The sequence below is a fragment of the Pristiophorus japonicus genome, chromosome 3 (assembly GCF_044704955.1).
Source record: "Pristiophorus japonicus isolate sPriJap1 chromosome 3, sPriJap1.hap1, whole genome shotgun sequence".
Taxonomy (NCBI): domain Eukaryota; kingdom Metazoa; phylum Chordata; class Chondrichthyes; family Pristiophoridae; genus Pristiophorus; species Pristiophorus japonicus.
In genome coordinates this window covers 242,017,957-242,043,391 of record NC_091979.1, presented here as the reverse complement: position 1 = coordinate 242,043,391, position 25,435 = coordinate 242,017,957, and the positions used below count along the sequence as shown (strand labels likewise).

The 25,435-nt window shown below is 47.3% G+C and overlaps 1 protein-coding gene across 1 annotated transcript in view; it reads right to left on the bottom strand.

The window, feature by feature from the left end:
- hpse2 (heparanase 2) overlaps positions 1 to 25,435 on the bottom strand; it is a 570,820-nt gene that overhangs the window by 274,404 nt on the left and 270,981 nt on the right. The window contains exon 6 of the mRNA XM_070873950.1: positions 18,531 to 18,702. Coding sequence (XP_070730051.1) covers positions 18,531 to 18,702 — 172 coding nt within the window. The remainder of the gene's footprint in view (positions 1 to 18,530; positions 18,703 to 25,435) is intronic.

The window sequence follows — 25,435 nt, the reverse complement described above, 5'->3', positions numbered from 1 at the left end:
CCCAGTCCAGGGTTGCTGAGGGCAGTCTTGCCCCAATAATCATAGAATCTTAGAAATTTTACAGAACAGGAGGCCATTCAGCTCTTCGTATCCATGCTGGCTAACAAAGAGCTATCTAGCCTAATCCCACTTTCCAGCTCTTGGTCTGTAGCCCTGTAGGTTATGGCACTTCAATTGCCCATCGCCGAGTCTCATCGCCGAGAGCATGCAGAAATCAAGCGCAGGCAGCGGAAAAAGCGTGCGGCAAACCAGTCCCACCCACCCCTTCCCTCAACGACTATCTATCCCACCTGTGACAGGGACTGTGGCTCTCGTATTGGACTGTACAGCTACCTAAGAACTCATTTTAAGAGTGGAAGCAAGTCTTCCTCGATTCCGAGGGACTGCCTATGATTATGATGATGATGATGATGATGCCCATCCAAGTACTTTTTAAATTCTGTGAGGGTTTCTGCCTCTATCACCCTTTCAGGCAGTGAATTCCAGACACCCTCTGGGTGAAAAAAATTCTCCTCAAATTCCCTCTAAACCTCCTAACAATTACTTTAAATCTTTGCCCCCTGGTTATTGACCCCTCTGCTAAAGGGAACAGGTCTAGCCAACCCAGCACAGACGGGACGATCGTATCTGGGATCTTCCTTGTCTGGGTGACTCAGTACCACACCAGATGGTGTATTTGCCAAAATACGCCATTGGGCAATCTGGATTATCCTTTTACTGTGTCAGCTGTGGCTCAGTGGGTAATACACTCGCCTCTGAGTCAGAAGGTTGTGGGTTCAAATCAATGAGCACATAAATCTCAGCTGACACTCCCAGTGCAGTGCTGAGGGAGTGCTGCATTGTTGGAGGTGCTGTCTTTCGGATGAGACGTTAAACCGAGACCCCCGTCTGCTCTCTCAGGTGGACGTAAAAGATCCCATGCAACTATTTTGAAGAAGTGCAGGGGAGTTATTACCAATATTTATCCCTCACTCAACATAACAAAAACAGATTATCTGGTCATTATCACATTGCTTTTTGTGGGAGCTTGCTGTGCGTAAGTTGTCTGCCGCGTTTCCCATATTACAACAGTGACTACACTCCAAAAGTACTTCATTGGCTGTAAAGAGCTTTGAGACATCCAGTGGTCGTGAAAGGCGCTGTAGAAATGCAAGTCTTTCTTTCTTTTTGCTGCAGGGTATAATCAGTGCTAATTTAACAGTTTGCTCACCGACTATCTCATTCTGGAGAAATTCAACGGAATTTTTCAAGGTTTTCTTCATCCAGCGAATGCAATATTTAAATTGGAGATGCAGGGAGGAAACACGCTTTGCTATATTTTAATTTTGGTTTGCAAAAAATGTAAGCCGAGAAAAAACAAAAACAGGAAAGTGTTTTGTTTTAAATTAAGACTTAAGGAGAGGGCTGATGTTAAAAGTTTTTTGTGTTAATGGTTTTCATTAAAGCGAGGATCAAGGACTTTGGTTTCGCAAAAAGCCCCATTTATTGAAAATAAATTTATCGAAGCCTGTGGCTATGTCGAGTCATCAACAGCTGCGATTAACCCCTTCATCAGCTCTGAGCAGTTGCATGGAGAACATAAGAACATAATGTTATGTATGTAAACTTTACTAGTGTGTAAGACTTACCATCAGGGGGCGCACCTGTTGGAGACCCAAGGGTCACCTACACACCCCAGGCAAGCAGGTATAAAAGGCAGTCTATCATGCTGCTTCCTCACTCTGGAGTTACATTAAAGAGACCAAGGTCACAACAGTTTGAGCTTACAGTATACAGTCCTGTGGAGTTAATCTGAACATAACAATTGGCGACGAGTAACAGATCACAAACTTTCATGCGGTTATGGCTGCCGTTGGTATTCTTGAGAGATTTGTTGAGGGTGATGATTGGGAAGCCTTCGTCGAGCGTCTTGACCAGTACTTCGTGGCCAACGAGCTGGGTATGGAAGATACCGTGGTCAAGTGCAGGGCGATTCTCCTCACCGTTTGTGGGTCCACGATATATGGCCTCGTCAAAAATCTGCTACCACTGACGAAACCAACGGACAGGACATATGCAGAGTTGTGCACGCAGGTTTAGGAACACCTCAAGCCGGAGGAGAGCAGCTTAATAGCCAGTTATCGCTTTTATACGCACCATCGCTCCGAGGGCCAGGATGTGGCGAGCTATGTCGCCGACCTAAGACGCTTTGCGGGACCGTGCATTTTGCTGGATTTTTGGGACAAATGTTGCGGGACTTTTTCGTGCTTGGAATCAGCCACGAGGTCATTCTCCCCAATTGCTGTCGGCCTTACTCAGATCTAGGGATTCGGCAATCATGATAGTCCAGGCTTTCATGTCCACAAACGATAACACTAAACAGATACCTTTGCAGCATCGAAGCTCAACGGCAAGTACTGTGCATAAAATAACGCCTTCAGCAGGCAGAACTGTACATGGCAGGGCCTACACGCCTGCAGAGGCCAGACCTAGGATGACTCAAGAGTCCGCTGTGGGGCGTGAATGCAAATCCATTAACACCATGTTGGCGCTGCGGGGGTAATCATCGGACCTATCAATGTCGATTCAAGCACTGCGTGTGCAAGGGCTGTGGAACAATGGGACACCTCCAGCGAATGTACTGCGACTCACCATGTGGCAGAGTCAGCAGAGGATGACCAATCCGGCGCAGATCACACTGAACGAGTAAGAGAGGCAACTCAACCCGAGGCTGAAGAGGAAGTGTATGGGGTACACACCTTCACCACCAAAAGCCTTCCGATAATGTTGAAATTCAAAATAAACGGCATTCTAGTTTCCATGGAATTGGACACGGGGGCGAGTCAGTCAATTATGAGCCAGAAGGCTTTTGAGAAACTGTGGAGCAACAGGGCACAAAGGCCAAAACTAAGCCCGATTCACACAAAGCTGTGCACTTACACCAAAGAGCTCATACCAGTCATTGGCAGTGCGGCAGTGAAGGTATCGTACGATGGAACTGTGCATGATTTATCACTATGGATTGTACCAGGCGATGGCCCAACATGGTCGGCAGAAGCTAGCTAGGAAAGATCCGACGGAACTGGGACGACATCAAAGCACTGTCTTCAGTGGATGACGCCTCGTGCGCCCAAGTGCTAAACAAATTCCCGTCATTATTTGAGCCAGGCATCGGCAACTTCACAGGTGCCAAAATGCAGATCCATCTAGTCCCTGATGCACGGCCCATTTATCACAAGGCCCGAGCGGTTCCATATATGATGCAAGAGAAACATAGAAACATAGAAAATAGGGCAGCAGTAGGCCATTCGGCCCTTCGAGCCTGCACCACCATTCAATAAGATCATGGCTGATCATTCATCTCAGTACCCCTTTCCTGCTTTCTCTCCATACCCCTTGATCCCTTTAGCCGTCAGGGCCATACCTAACTAACTCTTGAATATAGCTAATGAACTGGCATCAATGACTCTCTGCGGTAGAGAATTCCAGGGGTTAACAGCTCTCTGAGTGAAGAAGTTTCTCCTCATCTCGGTCCTAAATGGCTTACCCCTTATCCTTAGACTGTGACCCCTGGTTCTGAACATTCCCAACATCGGGAACGTTCTTCCTGCATCTAACCTGTCCAATCCCATCAGAATTTTATATGTTTCTATGAGATCCACTCTCATTCTTCTAAACTCCAGTGAATATAGGCCCAGTCAATCCAGTCTCTCCTCATATGTCAGTCCCGCCATCCCGGGAATCAGTTTGGTGAACCTTCGCTGCATTCCCTCAATAGCAAGAACGTCCTTCCTCAGATTAGGAGACCAAAACTGAACACAATGGGCCCAAGTTTCCACATGATTTGCACCTGATTTTTAGGAGCAACTGGTGGAGAACGGACTATCTTAGAAATCGCAATTCTCCACATTTTTTTTTCTGCAGTTCTAGTCAGGTAGAACAGTTCTACTTTGGAACAGAATTTTTTCTTCAAAAGGGGGCGTGTCCGGCGACTGACGCCCGATTTGAAAGTTTCCACAGTGAAAACGTACTGCAAACTAAAGTAGAATGGAGCAAGTGAAGATTTTTGTAGAACTGAAAAAACCTGTTCTACACATTAAAAAATCAGGCGCAGGTTACAAATTAGGCGTCCAGAACGAGGTGGGGGGGGAGGGGGGGGGAAGGGAAGTCATTAAATTCTACAATAAATCCTTATTTATACTTATACAAATATTATACAAATAAATCCAACCTGAATAAACATTTATAAGCAAAGAAAAGATTAAATAAACCATCTTCCTACCTGTGTGAAAATGCTTCAGGCAGGCCTTTCGGGACCGAAGGCTGAACGGGCCGGCCCGAGACTTCGGGCAGGGCCCGTCCCCAGCACCAGATTTACAGGTAGGTGGCGTTGGGTCGGAGGGGGGGGGGGGGGAAGGGAGGGAGAGAGAGGGGGGGAGGGAGAGAGAAGGGGGGGAGGGAGAGAGAGGGGGGGGAGGGAGAGAGAGGGGGGGAGGGAGGGAGAGAGGGGGGGAGGGAGAGGGAGGGAGGGAGGGAGAGGGAGGGGGGGAGGTCAGGTCAGATCCAGTCCGGGAGCGGGAGTCGGGTCGGGTCGGGTCCAGTGGGGGGGGTCGGGTCGGGTCCAGTGGGGGGGGGGGTCGGGTCGGGGGGCGGGAGCGCGTGTCGGGTCGGGTCCAGTCGGGGGGGCGGGGAGCGGGAACAGGAGCGCGGGTCGGGTCGGGTCCAGTCGGGGGGGCGGGGAGCGGGAACAGGAGCGCAGGTCGGGTCGGGTCCAGTCGGGGGGGGGGGTTGCGGAGTGGGAACAGGAGCGCGGGTCGGGTCGGATCCAGTTGGGGGGGCGGGGAGCGGGAACAGGAGCGCAGGTCGGGTCGGGTCCAGTCGGGGGGGGGGGTTGCGGAGTGGGAACAGGAGCGCGGGTCGGGTCGGATCCAGTTGGGGGGGCGGGGAACGGGAACAGGAGCTCGGGTCGGGTCGGGTCCAGTCGGGGAGGCGGGGAGCGGGAACAGGAGCGCAGGTCGGGTCGAGTCCAGTCGGGGGCGGGGGGGGGAGCGGGTGTAAGGTCTGGTCCGGAGGCAGGGGGGGGCGGGGAGCGGGTGTCGGGTCTGGTCCGGAGGCAGGGGGGGCGGGGGGAGCGGGTGTCGGGTCTGGTCGGGGGGGGGGAAGCACGAGCTGGCCGTGGGAGGAGCCTTATTCACGCAGCCCCAGTGAGGCCATTCGGCCAGGGCTAGGGGCTGCGTGCTTCGGGTCCCTCCCACACAGTTCGGCGCCTGGAGCTACTGTACTTGCGTGCCCACTGTAGCGCGCATGTGCAGAGGTCCCGGCACTGGGACCTAGCTCCGCCCCCCCTACAGCTCGTGCTGCGCTGCGCCGAGGGTCAGAGGACCTGCAGGGAGGTGGAGAATACAGAGGATTTTTTTAGGCGCACTTTGTGGCGCGAAAAACGGGTGTCCAGGTCGGGACTGCGCTGTTCTAGGCGCGTGTGGAAACTTGGGCCCAATATTCCAGGTGAGACCTCACCAAGGCCCTGTACAACTGCATTAAGATCTCCCCGCTCCTGTACTCAAATCCCCTAGCTACGAAGGCCAACATGCCATTTGCCTTCCTCACCGCCTGCGGTACCTGCATGCCAGCTTTCAATAACTGATGTACCATGACATCCAGGTCTCGTTGCACCTCCCCTTTTCCTAATCTGCCACCATTCAGATAATATTCTGCCTTCATGTTTTTGTCACCAAAGTGGATAACCTCACATTTATCCACATTATACTGCATTTGCCCACTCACCTAACCTGTCCAAGTCACCCTGCAGCCTCTTAGCATCCTCCTCACAGCTCACACCACCACCCAGCTTAGTGTCTTCTGCAAAAGGAGATATTAGACTCAATTCCTTCATCTAAATCATTGATGTATATTGTAAATAGCTGGGGTCCCAACACTGAGCCCAGCGGCACCCCACTAGTCACTGCCTGCCATTCTGAGAAGGACCCGTTTATCCCTACTCTCTGCTTCCTTGTCCGCCAACCAGTTCTCTATCCACGTCAATATATTACCCTCAATACCATGTGCTTTAATTTTGCACACTAATCTCTTGTGTGGGAGCTTGTCAAAAGCCTTTTGAAAGTCCAAATACACCACATCCACTGGTTCTCCCTTGTCCACTCTACTAGTTACATCCTCAAAAAATTCGAGAAGATTTGTCAAGCATGAAAGTCGAAATCGAGCTGGACAGATTTCAACGAGAGGGAATCATATCGCTAGTCGAGTTCAACGAGTGGGCCAGTCCAATTGTTCCAGAGTTGAAAAGCAATGGGACGGTCCCAATCTGCGGGGATCACAAGGTAACGATCAACCGAGTTTCGTTACAAGATAAGTACCCACTATCCAAAGTGGATGACCTGTTCGCAATGCTAGCAGGGGGGAAGTCGTTCACCAAGCTGGATCTAACCTCTGCTTACATGACACAGCAGCTGGCTCAACCTCCGAAAAAATTGACTTGCATCATATACCAAGATGCCCCTTTTGGGATCCGCTCGGCTGCGGCCATCTTCCAGAGGAACATGGAGAGTCTGCTGAAATCGGTTCCGCGCACCGTGGTGTTTCAAGACGACATCCTGATCACTGATCGCAACACCACCGAACACTTGCACAACCTGGAAGAGGTTCTAAAGCGACTGGACAGAGTGGGACTCAGGCTGAAACGCTCCGTCCGTTTTCCTGGCGCCAGAGGTCGAATTTCTGGGGAGAAAGATTGCGGCAGACGGCATCAGACCCACAGACTCCAAGACGGAGGCCATCAAGAATGCACCCAGACCACAGAATGTGACGGAGCTGCGTTCGTTCCTGGGACTCCTCAACTATTTTGGTAACTTTCTACCGGGGTTGAGCACTTTGCTGGAATCTTTGCATTTATTACTACGCAAGGGTGATGACTGGGATTGGGGTAAATCTCAAGAGACAGCCTTTAATAAGGCCAGAAACCTGCTATGTTCTAACAAGTTACTTGTATTGTATGACCCGTTTAAACGTTTAGTACTAGCTTGTGATGCATCTTCATACGGGGTCGGTTGCGTCAGGCAAACTGCAATCGGTTGCATATGCGTCCAGAAGTTTATCTAAGGCGAAAGAGCCTACAGTATGGTTGAGAAAGAAGCATTAGCATGCCTATACGGGGTTAAGAAAATGCACCAATACCGATTTGGACTCCGGTTTGAGCTCAAAACCAACCACAAACTGCTCATTTCGCTTTTCTCAAAAAGCAAAGGTATTAACACCAATGCTTCGTCCTGCATCCAAAGATGGGCACTGACATTATCTGCGTATGACTATGTAATCCGCCACAGACCAGGCACTGAGAACTGTGCTGATGCCCTCAGTCAGCTATCATTGTCCACCACTGGGGTGGAAATGGCGCAACCCGCAGACTTGCTTCTTGTAATGGATGTTTTTGAGAGCGAGGGATCACCCGTCACGGCTCGCCAGATCAGGACCTGGACCAGCCAGGACCCTCCATAATGGGAGCTGGTCGGCTGTTCCCAGAGAAATGCAAGGCGAAATTAAGCCATTTTACCGATGCAAGGATGAAATGTCCATCCATTCGGATTGTCTCCTGTGGGGGAATCGCTTGGTTTTGCCAAAAAAAGGCAGGGAAACATTTATATACGATCTACACAGTACCCAATCAGGCATAGTCATGATGAAGGCCAGGTCGCACGTTTGGTGGCCCAGCATTGACTCGGAATTGGAGTCATGCGTACACCAATGTAACACTTGCTCACAGTTGAGCAATACACCAAGGGAGGCCCTCCAAACCGTGGTCCAGGGTCCACGTAGATTTCGCTGGCCCCTTTCTAGGAAAGATGTTCCTAGTAGCAGTGGACGCTTACTCTAAATGGATTGAATGTATAATAATGTTATCATGTATGTCCACTGCCACCATTGAAAGCCTCCGGGCCATGTTCGCCACCCATGATTTGCCTGACGTCATTGTTAGTGACAATGAACCATGATTCACCAGCTCGGAATTCAATGAGTTCCTGACCCGCAATGGCATCAAGCATGTCAGGTCTGCCCCGTTTAAGACTGCATCCAATGGTCAAGCGGAATGGGCAGAGTTTGAAACGCGTGACGGACGGTTCCCTGCAGACCCGGTTATCTCGGGTTCTGCTCAGCTACCGACGCGACCCCACGCGCTTACTGGTGTTCCCCCTGCAGAATTGTTAATGAAAAGAGCACTCAAAACCAGGCTCTCCTTAGTCCACCTGGATCTCAATGATCATGTAGAAACCCGGTGTCACCGGCGTAACGTGTACCACGATTGCGTGGCTGTATCGCGTGACATTGAGGTTAATGACCCTGTGTTTGTTCTTAATTACGGTCATGGTCCCAAATGGGTTGCTGGCACTGTTTTAGCCAAGGAAGGGAATAGAGTGTTTGTTCTCAAACTTCTGAATGGACAAACGTGCAGAACGCATTTGGATCAGACCAAACTGCAATTCACTGACAACCAAGAGGACATTACCATCATTGATCCACCAACACAGACCCAGCCAGTAACCGACCTCACTGTCAACCACGAGGATGAACCCACCATGCCCGACAGTCCGATCAGACCAGCCGCGCTGCAGGGCAGCAATGATCTGACCAACTCACCCATGCCAGGACTTCAACTCAGGCGATCGACCTGGGAATGTAGAGCCCCAAATCGCCTCAACTTGTAAATAACTTGTATCTAAGACTTTGGGGGAGTGATGTTATGTATGTAAACTTTACTGGTGTGTAAGACTTGCCACCCGGGGGCGTACCTGTTGGAGACCCAAGGGTTCACCTGCACACCCCGGGCAGCAAGTATAAAAGGCAGTCTACCATGTTGCTTCCTCACTCTGGAGTTACATTAAAGAGACAAGGTCACAACAGTTTGAGCTTACAGTGTACAGTCTTGTGGAGTTATTGTGAACATAACACATAAGAAATTGGAGCAGGAGTCAGCCATTTGGCCCCTCGAGCCTGCTCCACCATTCAATAAGATCATGGATGATCTGATCATGGACTCAGCTACACTTCCCTGCCCGCTCCCCATAACCCTTCGCATCCAAAAATCCGTCTATCTCTGCCTTATTTATATTCAATGACTCAGCCTCCACAGCTCTCTGGGGTAGAGAATTCCAAAGATTCACGACCCTCCAAGAGAAGAAATTCCTCCTCATCTCCGTTTTAAATGGACGACCCCTTATTCTGAGCACGGGCTTGCAGCAGGTCTGAGCGTGGGTCTGAGCGATCTCTGGTTTGCCTCGTGGCTTTAAACAACAACAACAACTTCTTTATCTCTCATACTAAAGATATTCAATGGCATTCTTCAAGGTTTCCTTCATCAGGCTGTGTCAGCCGTGGCTTAGTGGGCAGCACACTCACCTCTGAGTCAGAAGATCGTGGTTTCAAGTCCCACTCCAGGGATTTGAGCCCAAAAGATCTAGGCTGACACTCTCAGTCCAGTACTGAGGGAGTGCTGCACTGTCAGAGGTGCCGTCTTTCGGATGCGACGTTAAACCGAGGCCTGCTCTCTCAGGTGGACTTAAACGATCCCGTGACACTATTTTGAAGAGGAGTAGGGAAGTTATCCCCGGTATCCTGGCCAATATTTATCCCTCAATCAACGTCAAAAAACAGATTATCTGGTCATTATCACATTGCTGTTTATGGGAGCTTGCTGTGTGCAAATTGGCTGTTGTGTTTCCCACATTACAACAGTGACTACACTCCAAAAGTACTTCATTGGCTGTAAAGTGCTTTGAGATGTCCGGTGGTTGTGAAAGGTGCTAGATAAATGCAAGTCTTTCTTTCTTTATATAGAGCCTTTAACATAGTGAAATGACCCAAGGCGCTTCACAGGAGTATTATGAGATTAAAAACTTGACACCGAACCACATAAGGAGAAATTAGGGCAGGTGATGGTCACAGAGGTGAGTTTTAAGGAGCGTCTTGAAGGAGGAAAGAGAGGTAGAGGGGTGGAGAGGTTTAGGCAGGAAATTCCAGAGCTTGGGTCCTAGGCAATGGAAGGCACAGCCACAATGGTTGAGCTATTATAATCAGGGATGCTCAAGAGGGCAGAATTACAGGAGTGCAGACATACCGGGGGGTTTGGGGCTGGAGGAGATTACAGAGCTAGGGTTCCAAGTGACAGGTTGCTGCACTGCATCTGTCCCCACATGTTTACCAGTGCAATAGACCTACCTGGCGAAGAATTAGTGCACAAAGAGGTCGATAGCGGAGCAAGACAAAATAAACCATTACACCACTCTGTGAGCATTTAGTTCAAAACTAATAATAGCTTTATTTTTGTTACCCCGCTCCAGGGACTTGAGCACATAAATCTAGGCCGACACTCCAGTACAATACTGAGGGAGTGCTGCACTGTCGGAGGTGCCGTCTTTGCGATGAGACGTGAAATGGAGGCCCCGTCTACTCTCTCAGGTGGACGTAAAAGATCCCGTGGCACTATTTTGAAGAAGAGCAGGGGAGTTATCCCTTGTGTCCTGGGCTAACATTTATCCCTCAATCAACATAACAAGAAACAGATTATCTGGTCTTTATCACATTGCTGTTTGTGGGAGCTTGCTGTGTGCAAATTGGCTGTCACGTTTCCCACATTACAACAGTGACTACACTTCAAAAAATACTTCAATGGCTGTAAAGTGCTTTGAAACGTCCGGTGGTTGTGAAAGGTGCTAAATAAATGCAAGTCTTTCTTTCTTTTATGAGTCTCAGTACAAGCCTATAATTTTGCAGTACCCCATGGACACCATGGTTGTAAACTGTGGAGCAGGAACATAGGAACACAGGAAGAGGAGTAGACCACTGAGCCCTTGAGCCTGCTCCGCCATTCAATGAGATCATGGCTGATCTGCGACCTAATTCCACATACCCGCCTTTGCCCCATATCCCTTAATACCTTTGGTTAATAAAAATCTATCAATTTCAGATTTAAAATTAACAATTAATCTAGCATCAACTGCCGTTTGCGGAAGACAGTTCCAAATTTCTATCACCCTTTGTGTGTAGAAGTGTTTACTAATTTTGCTCTAATTTTCTTAGACTATGCCCCCTCGTCCTAGAATCCCCAACCAGCAGAAACTGCTTCTCTCTATCTATCTTATCTGTTCCCATAATATCTTGAAAACCATGATCAGATCAACACTTAACCTTCTAAATTCTGGGGAATACAACCCTAATTTGTGTAATCTCTCCTCGTAACTTAACCCTTGAAGTCCGGGCATCAATCTGGTAAACCTACGCTGCATTCACTCCAAGGCCAATATATCCTTCCTAAGGTGATGGGATAATGACCAGATAATCTGTTTTTGTCATGTTGATTGAGGGATAAATATTGGGCAGAAATAGTGCCATAGGATCTTTTACATCCACCTTCGAGAGCAGACAGTTTAACGTCTCATCCGAAAGATGGCACCTCTGACAGTGGAGCACTCGCTCAGCACTGCACTGGGAGTGTCAGCCAAGATTTATGTGCTCAAGTCCCTGGAGTGGGACTTGAACCCACAACCTTCTGACTCAGATGCAAGCGTGCTACCCTCTGAGACACAGCTGACACTGTAGTATGGGAGGAAAAGGGATGGAAATCTGAGCAAGGCAGTGTTCAGCACTGGCGACTAGTACCCTCTACTCAAGTACCGGTTTGAGCAGTGCAAAGTGGAGACTGCGAGGGTTTCAGCACGGAACGAGGATGGGGCAACTGGGTGGCAACTAGCGCCCCTTGGAGGCTGGGGGTCGCATACAACTGACTACCATCTTGGAAAGTCAGGAGGACTCCAGAAATGGAACATAGCCCCGCCCTATCACTTGCTCTCCCTGTTGCACAATGAATCTGTACAATCAAGTACAATATTAGAAAGAAAGACTTGCATTTATATAGTGCCTTACACAACCGACGGATGTCTCAAAGCGATTACAGCCAATGAAGTACTTTTGGAATGCAGTCACGTTTGTAATGTGGGAAACGCAGCAGCCAATTTGCGCACAGCAAGCTCCCACAAACAGCAATGTTATAATGACCAGATAATCTGTTTTTGTTATGTTGATTGAGGGATAAATATTGACCCAGGACACCGGGGTAATTCCCTTGCTCTTCTTCGAAATAGTGGCCATGGGATCTTTTATGTCTACCTGAGAGGGCAGACGGGGCCTCGATTTACCGTCTCATCCAAAAGACAGCACCTCCGACAGTGTAGTGCTCCCTCAGCACTGCACTGAGAGTGTCAGCTTGGATTTATATGCTCAAGTCCCTGGAGTGGGATTTCAACCCTTAACCTTCCGACTCAAGAGTGCAGGATAGGATCTCTGAGATTTGAAAAGGACACTTTTGGTAGGGAAAGGTTTGAGCTGAAGGCTATCCCCTCTCTCAAACATCCTGCATACAAAGATTCCAACTGCTCTGTGTTTGTGAGGCCATCATCAATATTCCAACCTCTGTGGCTGGTTACAAACAGGAATTTCATGGTCGTAAATAAGAAATCCCTCAGCACACACGGCCTTTCGAAGGTGATAGTTACCAGTTACTGGTAATTGTCAAATATTTCCTGTTGAACAGCAGCCTTTAAAGAGACTGGAAACTTTTTTTTCCAGTCATTGGGCAGTTAAAGGGCCACTTTCCCCAGGGGGCAGTGTGCGGCAAATCCTGCCGATTGGCGAGCGAGATGAGCCGCCATCTTCACCTTGATGCACGTCCACGTGCCCGATGCTGGACTCCCGAAACAAGCACTCCACTCCGAGCTACGTTACAGCAGGCAAGCCCCCAGGAGGGCAGAGAAATCGCTTCAAGAATACCCTCAAAGCCTCCTTGAAAAAATGCAACATCCCCACCAGCACGTGGGAATCCCTGGCCCAAGACCGCTCAAAGTGGAGGAGAAGCATCCTGGAAGGTGCCGAACACTTCGAGTCTCTTCGCCGGGAGCACGCGGAAGCCAAGCACAAATAGCGGAAGGAGCACACGACAACCCAAGGACCCCGCCCATCCGTCTCCCCACCTGTGACAGAGACTGTAGGTCCCGCATTGGACTCATCAGTCACCTGAGAACTCATATTGGTGTGGAGGCAAGTCATCCTCGGGACCGAGGGAATGTCTAAGAAGTAGAAGATGCCATCAGAGGGCAGATGTTCCGACGCCTGCTGCCAATGTATATTGGAAAATCGTGTCATCCTCTGATGTGGGCTGGCAGGCAGTGAGTTACCTTACCAGCAGTGACAACTCAGGAAATCTCCCCTCACAGGCAAGAGGCAATGACGTCTTTCAATGTGGTTTATGCCTTTGCATCACCAGTTTGTAAAGAATTGAAGAATAGGTTGTCAAAGACTTTGTGCATGAAGATGTATCTCTTTTATAGGGGAGTTATCCCCGGTGTCCTGAGGCCAATATCTATTCCTCAATCAACATAACAAAAAAAAACAGATTATGGGGTCATTATCACATTGCTGTCTGTGGGAGCTTGCTGTGCGCAAATTGGCTGCCGCATTTCCCACACTACAACAATGACTACACTCCAAAAGTACTTCATTGGCTGTAAAGCTACTTCATTGGCTGTAAAGCGCTTTGAGATGTCCGGTGATCATGAAAGGCGCTATGTAAATCCAAGTCTGTCTTCTTTCTTTAAAGCCCCTCCCCCCATGAAGATAATACTCCTTTAATATCCCTCATGAAGATGTATCCCTTTAATATTCCCCCCCCCGCCCTGCCGCCATGACGATAATATACCTTTAACACGCTTCCGTGAAGAGAGTACCATTTTAAAATCCCCCATAAAGATAGTAACCCCTTACAAATGTACTCAGCTACTATGGCCTCTGTGGTCAAATAGCCAGTCTGGCCTCACAGATGAAGAATGGCTGGCTGGGCAAGGTACCTTGGGGTGGCCGATACAACCACATGACAGCATCTTTGGGGGCCGGGGAGGGGAGAACTGGATGAGGGGGAGAATCTGTCTTTAACTTGAACATAAATGCTGGGTGTATGTATTGTTTCCTCAATATTCTAATTCTGCTGACGTCCCTTTGTGGGAAAAGGAATTTGAGTCAGTGGGTGGTTGTTTTTATTTGTTTTAACTAGCTGGCTAGTTTGAGGGTGCCGTGGGGAGAATGCGATAACTGGTTACTGCCTGAAGATTTCTGCCTACGTTATACTAATCTGATAAAGTCAATGCAAGCTAAGTTGATATGCCTCCGCTTACACTTGGACGTTAAAGGGGCAGGGTTTGTGGTTGCAGCTTGGGGGAAAGAGCCATGTGAAGTTCTGGCCAGGATGGGATCAAACAGCAGTACAGCAGTGACCAGGCTCCGTGCGATTTACACCGTCACATCTTCTGCTTTCCTAAACGTTGAATTCTATTCCACGATGGCGGTGCCCATTTAAAAAGAAAGACTTGCATTTATATAGCGCCTTTTATGGCCACAGGACGTCACAAAGCACTTTACAGCCAATGAAGTACCTTTGGAGTGTAGTCAGTGTTCTAATGTGAGATATTAAAGATGGGGGGGTGGGGCGGCAGTAGGGCAAATCATTTTGACTAATTTTTTCTCTTTCATTTGACTGTTGTCTTGGGGAGGGCGGAGCTTTAGCTGTAGGTAAGCTGTGTCTCTGCTCAGGAGCCGGAGCCAGATCCATGGACCACCTGGACCTTGTTGGAAAATTAGCTGAAATCATGTAACTTTTGCTTTGTCGTTAGCCTTCTACTTAAGTGCATTGAGTTTATCATATTAGTATAAAGTAGGCAGAAATCTTCAGGCTGTAACCAGTTATCGCATTCTCCTCATGACACCATCAAAATAGCCAGCTAGTTAAAACAATCGTGGGCCGCCCCAACCTGTGTGAGAACACCACTGCAGGTCGGGGCTCTAAATGGAGCTGGAGCGCCGGGCCCTGGAACATCGTGGGCAAAGGGGCAGCGAATGAGGGTACGGGGCCCAGAAGAGCCGAGGGCCCACGGGCAGCACGGGCCAGCCCACACTGCGATATGTGTGCGCACTAGGTCCGTGCAGCAGAAAAGGTCTCCAGTCATCCTGGTTTAACCCTTGCCACTGGATAAACATAAGAAATAGGAACAGGAGTAGGCCATACGGCCCCTCGAGCATGCTCCACCATTCAATAAGATAATGGCTCATCTGATAGAAACATAGAAACATAGAAAATAGGTGCAGGAGTAGGCCATTCGGCCTTTCGAGCCTGCACCGCCATTCAATGAGTTCATGGCTGAACATGCAACCTCAGTACCCCATTCCTGCTTTCTTGCCATACCCCTTGATTCCCCTAGTAGTAAGGACTACATCTAACTCCTTTTTGATCATGGACTCAACTCCACTTCCCCTCCCCATAACCCCTTATCCCCTTATCGTTTAAGAGACTGTTTATTTCTGTCTTAAATTTATTTAATGTCCCACCTTCCACAGCTCTCTGAGGCAGTGAATTCCACAGATTCACAACCCTCTGAGAGAAGAAATTTCTCCTCATCTCAGTTCTAAATGGGCGGCCCCTTATTCTAAGATCATGCCCTCTAGTTTTAGTCTCCCCCACCAGTGGAAACATCCTCTCTGCATCCATCTTATCAAGCCCCCTCATAATCTTATACGTTTCGATAAGATCACCTTTCATTCGTCTGAATTCCAATGAGTAGAGGCCCAACCTACTCAACCTTTCCTCATAAGTCAACCCCCTCATCCCCGGAATCAACCTAGTGCACCTTCTCTGAACTGCCTCCAAAGCAAGCATATCCTTTCGTAAATATGGAAACCAAAACTGCACGTAGTATTCCAGGTGTGGCCTCACCAATACTCTGTACAGCTGTAACAAGACTTCTCTGCTTTTATACTCCATCCCCTTTGCAATAAAAGCCAAGATTCCATTGGCCTTCCTAATCACTTGCTGTACCTGCATACTATTCTTTTGTGTTTCATGCACAAGTACCCCCAGGTCCCGCTGTACTGCAGCACTTTGTAATCTTTCTCCATTTAAATAATAACTTGCTCTTTGATTTTTTTCTGGCAAAATGCATGACCTCACACTTTCCAACATTATACTCCATCTGCCAAATTTTTGCCCACTCACTTAGCCTGTCTATGTCCTTTTGCAGATTTTTTATGCCCTCCTCACTCATTGCTTTTCCTCCCATCTTTGTCTCATCAGCAAACTTGGCTACGTTACACTCAGTCCCTTCTTCCAAGTCGTTAATATAGATTGTAAATGCCAGTTCATTGGATATATTCAAGAGGGAGTTAGATATTGCCCTTACAGCTAAAGGGATCAAGGGGTATGGAGAGAAAGCAGGAAAGGGGTACTGAGGTGAATGATCATCCATGATCTTATTGAATGGTGGTGCAGGCTTGAAGGGCCGAATGGTCTACTCCTGCACCTATTTTCTATGTTTCTATGTTTCCAAGTTAATATTTGGGGTCCCAGCACTGATCCCTGTGGCACCCCACTCGTTACTGATTGCCAACCTGAGAATGAACCATTTATCCCGACTCTCTGTTTTCTGTTTGTTAGCCAATCTTCTATCCATGCTAATATATTACCCCCAACCCCGTGAACTTTTATCTTGTGCAGTAACCTTTTATGTGGCACCTTGTCAAATACTTTCTGGAAGTCCAAATACACCACATCCACTGGTTCCCCTTTATGCACCCCCTTCGTTACGTGCTCAAAGAATTCCAGCAAATTTGTCAAACATGACTTCCCCTTCATAAATCCATGCTGACTCTGCCTGACCAAATTTTGCTTTTCCAAATGTCCTGTTACTGCTTCTTTAATAATGACTCCAACATTTTCCCAACCACAAATGCTAGGCTAACTGGTCTATAGTTTCCTGCTTTTTGTCTGCCTCCTTTTTTGAATAGGGGCATTACATTTGCAGTTTTCCAATCTGCTGGGACCTCTCCAGAGACCAGGGAATTTTGGTAAATTACAACCAATGCATCCACAATCCCTGCACTACTTCTCTTAAGACCCTAGGATGCAAGCCATCAGGTCCAGGGGATTTATCTGCCTTTTGTCCCATTATCTTACTGAGTACCACCTCCTTAGTGATTGTGATTGTGTTAAGTTCCTCCCCCCTATAGCCTCTTGACTATTTACTGTTGGAATATTGTTAGTGTCCTCGACCGTAAAAACTGATACAAAATATTTGTTTAGAGTTTCTGTCATCTCCATGAACCCCATTACTAATTCCCCGGTCTCGTCCTCTAAGGGACCAACATTTACTTTAGCCACTCTTTTTCTTTTTATATACCTATAGAAACTCCTGCTATCTGTTTTTATATTTTGTGCTAGTTTACTTTCGTAGTCTATCTTCCCTTTCTTAATCAGTTTTTTAGTCATTCTTTGCTGGCTTTTAAAAGCTTCCCAATCTTCTGTCCTCCCACTAGTTTTGGCCACTTTGTATGCCCTTGTTTTTAATCAGATACCGTCCTTTATTTCTTTACTTAGCCACGGATGGCTTTCTTTTCTCTTGCACCCTTTCCTCCTTACTGGAATATATTTTTCTTGAGAGTTGTGAAATATCTCTTTAAACATACACCACTGTTCATCAACCATACACTTCCATCTGTTTTCCCAGTACACTTTAGCCAACTCTGCCCTCATACCTTCATAGTCTCCTTTCGTAAATATGGAAAATAAAACTGCATGCAGTATTCCAGGTGTGGCCTCACAAATACCTTAGATAGCTGTAATAAGACTTCACTGCTATTATATCCCCTTTGCAATAAAGGCCAAGATACCATTGGCCTTCCTGATCATTTGCTGTATCTGCATACGATCCTTTTGCGTTTCATGCACAGGTACCCCAAGGTCCTGCTGTACTGCAGCACTTTGCAATCTTTCTCCATTTAAATAATAACTTGCTCATTGATTTTTTTTTCCTGCCAAAGTGCATGACCTCACACTTTCCAATATTATACTCCATCTGCCAAATTTTTGCCCACTCACTTAGCTTGTCTATGTCCTTTTGCAGATTTTTTGTATCCTCCTCACACATTGCTTTTCCTCCCATCTTTGTATCATCAGCAAACTTGGCTACATTACACTCAGTCCCTTCTTCCAAGTCGTTAATATAGATTGTAAATAGTTGGGGTCACAGCACTGATCCCTGCGGCACCCCACTAGTTACTGGTTGCCAACCAGAGAATGAACCATTTGTCCCGACTCTCTGTTTTCTGTTAGTTAGTCAATCCTTTGGTTACTGCACAAGGCCTAGCTCTGTCGAGCCCGTGTGGTGGTTGAAGTGCAACGGTCATCACAAGTTAAAAAAATCAATGCACGCGCATCTTCCACCCCCTCAATTGGAGTTCAAGACTGGAACATCGAGTCCTTCATTGAAACATCTGTCAACTCTTGTGGAAGCAAGTCATCCTCGTTCGAGGGACCGCCTATGATGATGATGACTTAAGTGCAGGATTAGCCTATCATTTTGGAGCAAACTTCGGAGTCATTGCGCGATGGAGTAAATTGCCCACAGCTGTGGCTGACTCCCTTGCGCACAGCTTCGCTGATAACTTACCCATCCAGCAGTGCAGCAGCATTCCTACGCGGTCTGCCAATGTTGGGCCCGTACAGGCTGGCCTTCGTGTAGAAGCGGACAGACTGGAGCAAGTTCTTGAGCTGGATGTAGTCCTTTCCCAGCTGGCTCCCGTTAATCGTCCGTCCCACCATTGTTCGGTAGCTGTTGGGCTCTGCGAAAATATTGCGGGGAAATGGGTTTGTGAAAAACTGCTCACGCCCGGCGATCAAGTCAAGTGTCTGCTATAATAAGCCATCAACTTCCCCTTTCTTATTTACAGCATGCATCTGGTGAACTTGCTCTGGTGGAGGTTAGCATCACCCGTCTCCGCCCCTGCCTCAGCTCATCCGCTGCTGAAACTCTCATCCGTCCCTTTACTACCTCTAGACTTGACTATTCCACGCACTCCTGGCTGGCCTCCCACATTCTACCCTACGTAAACTAGAGGTGATCCAAAACTCGGCAGCCCATGTCCTAACTCGCACTAAGTCCCGCTCACCCATCACCCCGTGCTCGCTGACCTACATCGGCTCCTGGTTAAGCAACACCTCAATGTCAAAATTCTCCTCCTTTATTTTCAAATCTCTCCATGGCCTTGCCCCTCCCTATCTCTGTAATCTCCTCCGGCCCCACAAACCCCCGCCGCCCCACCGTGAGATGTCTGCGCTCCTCTAATTCTGCCCTCCTGAACATCCCTGATTATAATCGATCAACCATTGGTGGCCATGCCGTCTGTTGCCTGGGCCCCAAGCTCTGGAACTCCGTCCCTAAACCTCTTCGCCTCTCTACCTCTCTTTCCTCCTTCAAGGCGCTCCTTAAAACCTACCTCTTTGACTAAGCTTTTGGTCAACTGCGCTAATTTCTAATGCGGCTTGGTGTCAAATTTTATGTCTCATAATACTTCTTATGAAGCACCTTGGGATGTTTCACCACGTTAAAGGCGCTATATAAATACAAGTTGTTGTTGTTATGCCTAATTTGCCATTCAAATGGCTGGTACAACATGATCAAAAAATATGTTTAATGTCGCAACAAATCAGGAAAAGTGGTTTGAAGGATTGCAGAACACATTTATGTCGAGCTCAATGATTCATTTAAAAAAATCTTTTAAAGTACTGGGGTCTACGCTCCCCAGAGCTACATCAAAGAGCACACATTGTTCTGCATCTCTACACCACACTCTCCAGTACAAATCCATACTGGTTGTGACATCTCCTTTATCATCTTCATTAACACTGCGTGAGGCACCCTCTATTTTTCCGTGCTGTGTGTGCCAGCTCCTGTATAATTTTTTACTGCAACACTGCATGAAAGATCCTCTGAGAAAGAAAGAACTGGCATTTATAAAGTGCCTCTCACATGGTCAGGACGACCTGAAGCTCCACACTGCCAGTCAATTACTAAACGAGTGCAGTCACTGTTATGGGGCAATTTGCACGCAGCACAGGGCATTAGTGAGATCACACCTGAAGTACTGATACAGTTTTGGTCTCCTTATTTAAGGAAGGATATACTTGCATTGGAGGCGGTTCAGAGACGGTTCACTGGGTTGATTCCTGGGATGAGGGGGTTGACTTATGAAGATAAGTTGAGCAGGTTGGGCCTATACTCACTGAAGAATAAGAGGTGATCTTATTGAAACATATAAGATTCTCAGGGGGCTCGAAAACATAGATGCTAAGAGGATGGTTCCCCTCGTAGGGGATTCTAGAACAAAGGGCCATAGTTTCAGAATAAGGGGTCGTCCATTTAAGACGGAGATGAGGAGGAATTTCTTCTCTCAGAATCTTTGGAATTTTTTACCCGTGGAATCTCAGTCGTTGAATATATTCAGGACTGAGATGGACAGATTCTTGAATGATAGGAGAGTTAAGGGTTATGGGGAACAGGCAGGAAAGTGGAATTGAGGCCAAGATCAGATCAGCCATGATCTTATTAAATGGCGGAGCAGGCTCGAGGGGCAGTATGGCCAATCCTGCTCCTGTTTCTTATGTTCTTACCTAAGTCCCATAAACGGTAAATGGGATAAATGACCACTTCATCTGTTGTTAATGGCAATGTTTGAGGGATGAATGTTGATCAGGATACCGGGAGAACCCCCTTTCTCTTCAAACAATTCAATGGGTTCCTGTATATCCACCTTTTTTCAATTCACTCTCGGGATTGGACATCACTAGAAAGGCCTGCTTTCATTGTCCATCCTTAGTTGCCCCCAGTTTGACACGAGTGTGGATAAGTGTGATGTAGCATGCTTTTGGAGGAGTAACAATGTGATCATATGTACACAAGGAAGCAGGATATACACTCAATGAAAAGAAGCGAAAGGCTGTGAATGAACAAAGAGAACAAAGGGTTCACGTGCACAAGGTATCAGCCAGTGGCTCAGTGGGTTGTATTCTCGGAGGTGCCTTCTTTTGGATGAGAAATTAAACCGAAGCCCCGTCTGCCCTCTCGGGTGGACGTAAAAGATTCCATGCCACTTATTCAAAGAAGTACAGGGGAGTTCTCACCAGTGTCCTGGTCAATATTTATCCCTCAATCAATGGCCATTGGATGTCCCAAAGCGCTTTACAGTCAATGAAATACTTTTTGAAGTGTAGTCACTGTTGCAATGTGGGAAACGTGGCAGCCAATTTGCGCACAGCAAGCTCCCACTAACAGCAATGTGAGAATGACCAGATAATCTGATAACCAGATAAATATTGGCCTAGGACACCAGGGAGAAATCCTCTGCTCTTCTTTGAAATAGTGCCATGGGATCTTTTACGTCCACCTGAGAGGGCAGACAGGACCTCGGTTTAACGTCTCATCCAAAAGACAGCACCTCCGGCAGTGCAGCACTGCATCTATAATCTGTGCTATACTTAACCTAGGCTTGCCTGATACTGACACTGAGTATCTGAACTGTAAAGTTCAAAATTCAGTTTGAAAAGTACCATTTAGTGAGATCTGTTACCCCTTTAAGTAAATGGCTATTACTGTCTTGCTCTCCATCACTGTTCCTCAACATCATTCAATGTAATTTGATACTGATCTAACACCTCATTATTCACTAAATTCTGCAGTCTGGCCAATGTAAACATCACACTTGTGAGCTCTTTAAACAATCCTAAACTATCTTAGTACTGTAAATATAAAACTGCATATTTCTAAATTATTATTTTTATATGACAGCGCATTTTACATACACCTCCCATTAAGTGAGCTCCCCAGATAAAGAGCTAGACAGTTTGGACAACCAGTTGTTAAATTAAGAGGAACACGATGTGGTTGATGTTGAAACGTACAAGATTCTGAAGGGGATTGACAGGGTAAATGCTGAGAGGTTGTTTCCCCTGGCTGGAGTGTCTAGAACGAGGGGGCACAGTCTCAGGATAAGGGGTAGGCCATTTAAGACAGAGATGAGAAGGAATTTCTTCACTCAGAGAGTTGTGAATCTTTGGAATTCTCTGCCCCAAAGAGCTGTGGATGCTGAGTCTCTGAATATATTCAAGGCTGAGATCGATAGATTTTTGGGGGCTGAAATTCAGGGTCTCAAAGAGACCCGTTATTGTCCGTTTGCAGCGGCCATTCCTAAAAATTGAATGGCCACCGTTCTGGGGTCAACAGGCCGACTCGACCTAAATTTAGGTTGAGGATTTTTTGGCCTGGACCCCATCCCACCAAGTTGCTGCACGGCCAACGTTGAGCAATAAAAAAATACTTAGCCATCAATTTTCACCTGAATCCATCGATCCCCCGCCAATCGGCCAGCAAAATACTGCTCCCGGGTTCGGCCAGGCTGCCCACCCCCTCTTGGGTGCCAGGCTGATGGCCCGACAGAAATTCTTCCTGGTGGCCCAGTGATCAAAGTTAAAAAATGATCGAATGTCTCCCCTTTACCAGCGAGGAGAGAGCGTGGTGACACACACGTGCTGTGATGTCACCACATTGATTGACAGCGGCGGACGGCCCCACCGACTCATTTTCAGCCAGTCAGCCTGGTTTGGAATTGAAGGCCCACCCCCACTATGATCCATTTCCTGTAGGGCTTTGAAAAAATCTACTTCGTGTACCAGGATTTCCAGCAGTGAGTACCATTCCAAAACCAGCTTTCTGGTGCACCTGAATTTCGGCCCCTAGGAGTCATGGGGAATAAAGTGATATGGAAATCGGGTGAAATAGTGGAGTTGAGATCGATGATCAGCCATGATCTTATTAAATAGCAGAGCAGGCTCGAGGGGCCGTAGGTCCTACTCCTGGTCCTAATTCTTATGTTCTTATGTTCTCTGAGTTTTCCATTTCTTCTGCCCCTTTCCCAATGGGGGTGGCTTGTATTTGGGAATGAGGTCGGTGGATGCTGGGGATTCTTCAATGCCTCATGTGTGAGCTCCGCCATTTAATACGATCATGGCTGATCCGATCATGGACTCAGGTCCACTTCCCTGTCCGCTCCCCATAACCCCTTATTCCCTTATCGGTTAAGAAACTGTCTATTTCTGTCTTAAATGTATTCAATGTCCCAGCTTCCACAGCTCTCTGAGGCAGCGAATTCCACAGATTCACAACCCTCTGAGAGAAGAAATTTCTCCTCATCTCAGTTTTAAATGGGCGGCCTGTTATTCTAAGATTATGCCCCCTAGTTCTAGTCTCCCCTATCAGTGGAAACATCCTCTCTGCATCCACCTTGTCAAGCCCCCTCATAATCTTATATGTTTCGATAAGATCACCTCTCATTCTTCTATATGTAGCTGTGAGCCTAGTGGATGAACTGGTAACGTGTAGTGTGATTGTTAGAACCGTTGTTAATAAACCAACTAGTTCTTAATAGCAAGATGTTGCTATGAATTCTGAAGCAAAGAAACCACAAAGCAAATACATTACAGATACCTGAGATGAAGGGGTTGTTATATAAAGAAAGGTTGAGCAGGCTAGGCCTATACTGTTTGGGGTTTAGAAGACTGAGAGGTGATTTTATCAAAACATATAAGATTCTGAGGGGGCTTGACAGGATAGATGCAGAGAGGATGTTTCCCCTCATGGAGGAATCTAGAACTAGGGGGATAATGTCAGAATAAGGGGTCGCCCATTTAAAACAGAAATGAGAAGGAATTTCTTCTCTCAGAGGGTCATGAATTCTCAGCCCCAGAGAGCTGTGGAGGCTGGGTCATTGAATATATTTAAGGTGGAGTTAGCCAGATTTATGAACGATAAGGGAGTGAAGGGTTACAGGGAGCGGGCAGGGAAGTGGAGCTGAGACCAAGATCAGATCAGCCTTCATCTTATTGAATGGCGGAGCAGGCTCGTGGGGTCAAATTGCCTACTCCCGCTCCTATTTCTTATGTTCTTATTATACATCCAAAAACAGGACCCCAAGATCTGTTGGTATCAGCAATTGGAGATATATATGCAAATTGGTGGCACATGGATTTAAACTTTATACGTGGCTTCTGATGTTGCATGTGAGGCACCACGGAAACAATAAACTCGGGCGCCCCTGTCTTTGAGACACTCAGTTCGTCAGCAAGAATGCTTCCTATTGGTCAATGTTTGTGATGATACACTGCACCAAAAGATAGTGATGAGATGGAGCTGGGGTGTGTCAGGAGTGGGGGCGGGGGGCGCGGGGGCAACAGGTAGGGGAAGGGAACAAGCAAAGCTGAGCGTTCCTGCAAAGAACTAATCCAACAATATCACGTCTTTCTTTTTTCGTTTGAATTCATTCGTTTTCAGAGCGAGGCGGATATAAACAGAATGGACTATTGTGTACAGTTTTGGTCTCCTTAACTAAGAAAGGATATACTTGCCATAGAGGGAGTGCAGCGAAGGTTCACCAGACTGATTCCTGGGATGGCAGGACTGTCAGGTATTAGGAGAGATTGGGTCGACGAGGCCTGTATTCACTTGAGTTTAGAAGAATAAAAGGGGGTCTCATTGAAACGTATAAAATTCTGACGGGGTTGGATAGACTGGATGCGGGGAGGATGTTTCCCCTGGCTGGGAAGTCTAGAACAAGGGGTCACAGTCTCAGGAGATGGGGTAGGAAATTTAGGACCGAGATGAGGAGAAAATTTTTCACTCAGAGGGTGGTGAACCTGTGGAATTCTCTACCACAGAAGGCTGTGGAGGCCAAGACACTGAATATATTTAAGAGGGGGATAGATAGATTTCCAGACACAAAAAGCATCAAGCTGTATGGGGAAAAGCGGGAATATGAAGTTGAGATAAAAGATCAGCCATGATCATATTGAATGGCGGTGCAGGCTCGAAGAGCCGAATGGCCTACTACTGCTCCTATTTTCTATGTTTCTATGTAATATTTCGAGTAATAAAGAGGTAAAAAATATTTTGAGAAAACCTGACAGGCATGGAACTGGGGTACTTGCAGGGATTAAAACGCCTGGCTCATTAATTCCGTGCATGTCAGAGGTACCACAACGAGCGTAAACTATTTAAAAGCAAAAAGTTCATGCAAAACGAGCCGTGCTGAGAGCTTTCTGCTGAGCGGGAACATTTTTCTGTGAAACGCTGCTTAAAATAACAGGCCCGGGCATTTTTCATGCTGCTGTCACAGTTGGGCATGGTAAATGCTCGCAGTATAAATATATCACTACACTGTGTAAACACGTAACGGAGCAATGATTTGCAGACTGAAATTCTACAACTGCTTATTTTGCTTGAGATTAAACCACCATGATCTCTTCATGAAACATGATCTAGGTCACTTTGATTTGCAGATTGAGATGCTGCTTTTGAGTCAGTGCTGCACTGTCGGAGGTGCCGTCTTTCGGATAAGATGTTAAGCCGGGGTCCCGTCTGATCGTTCAGGTGAACGTGTAAAATCCCACGGCACTATTTCAAAGAAGAGCGGGGGAGTTCTCCCGGGCTCCTGGTCCAATATTTATCCGTCAATCCACATCACAGAA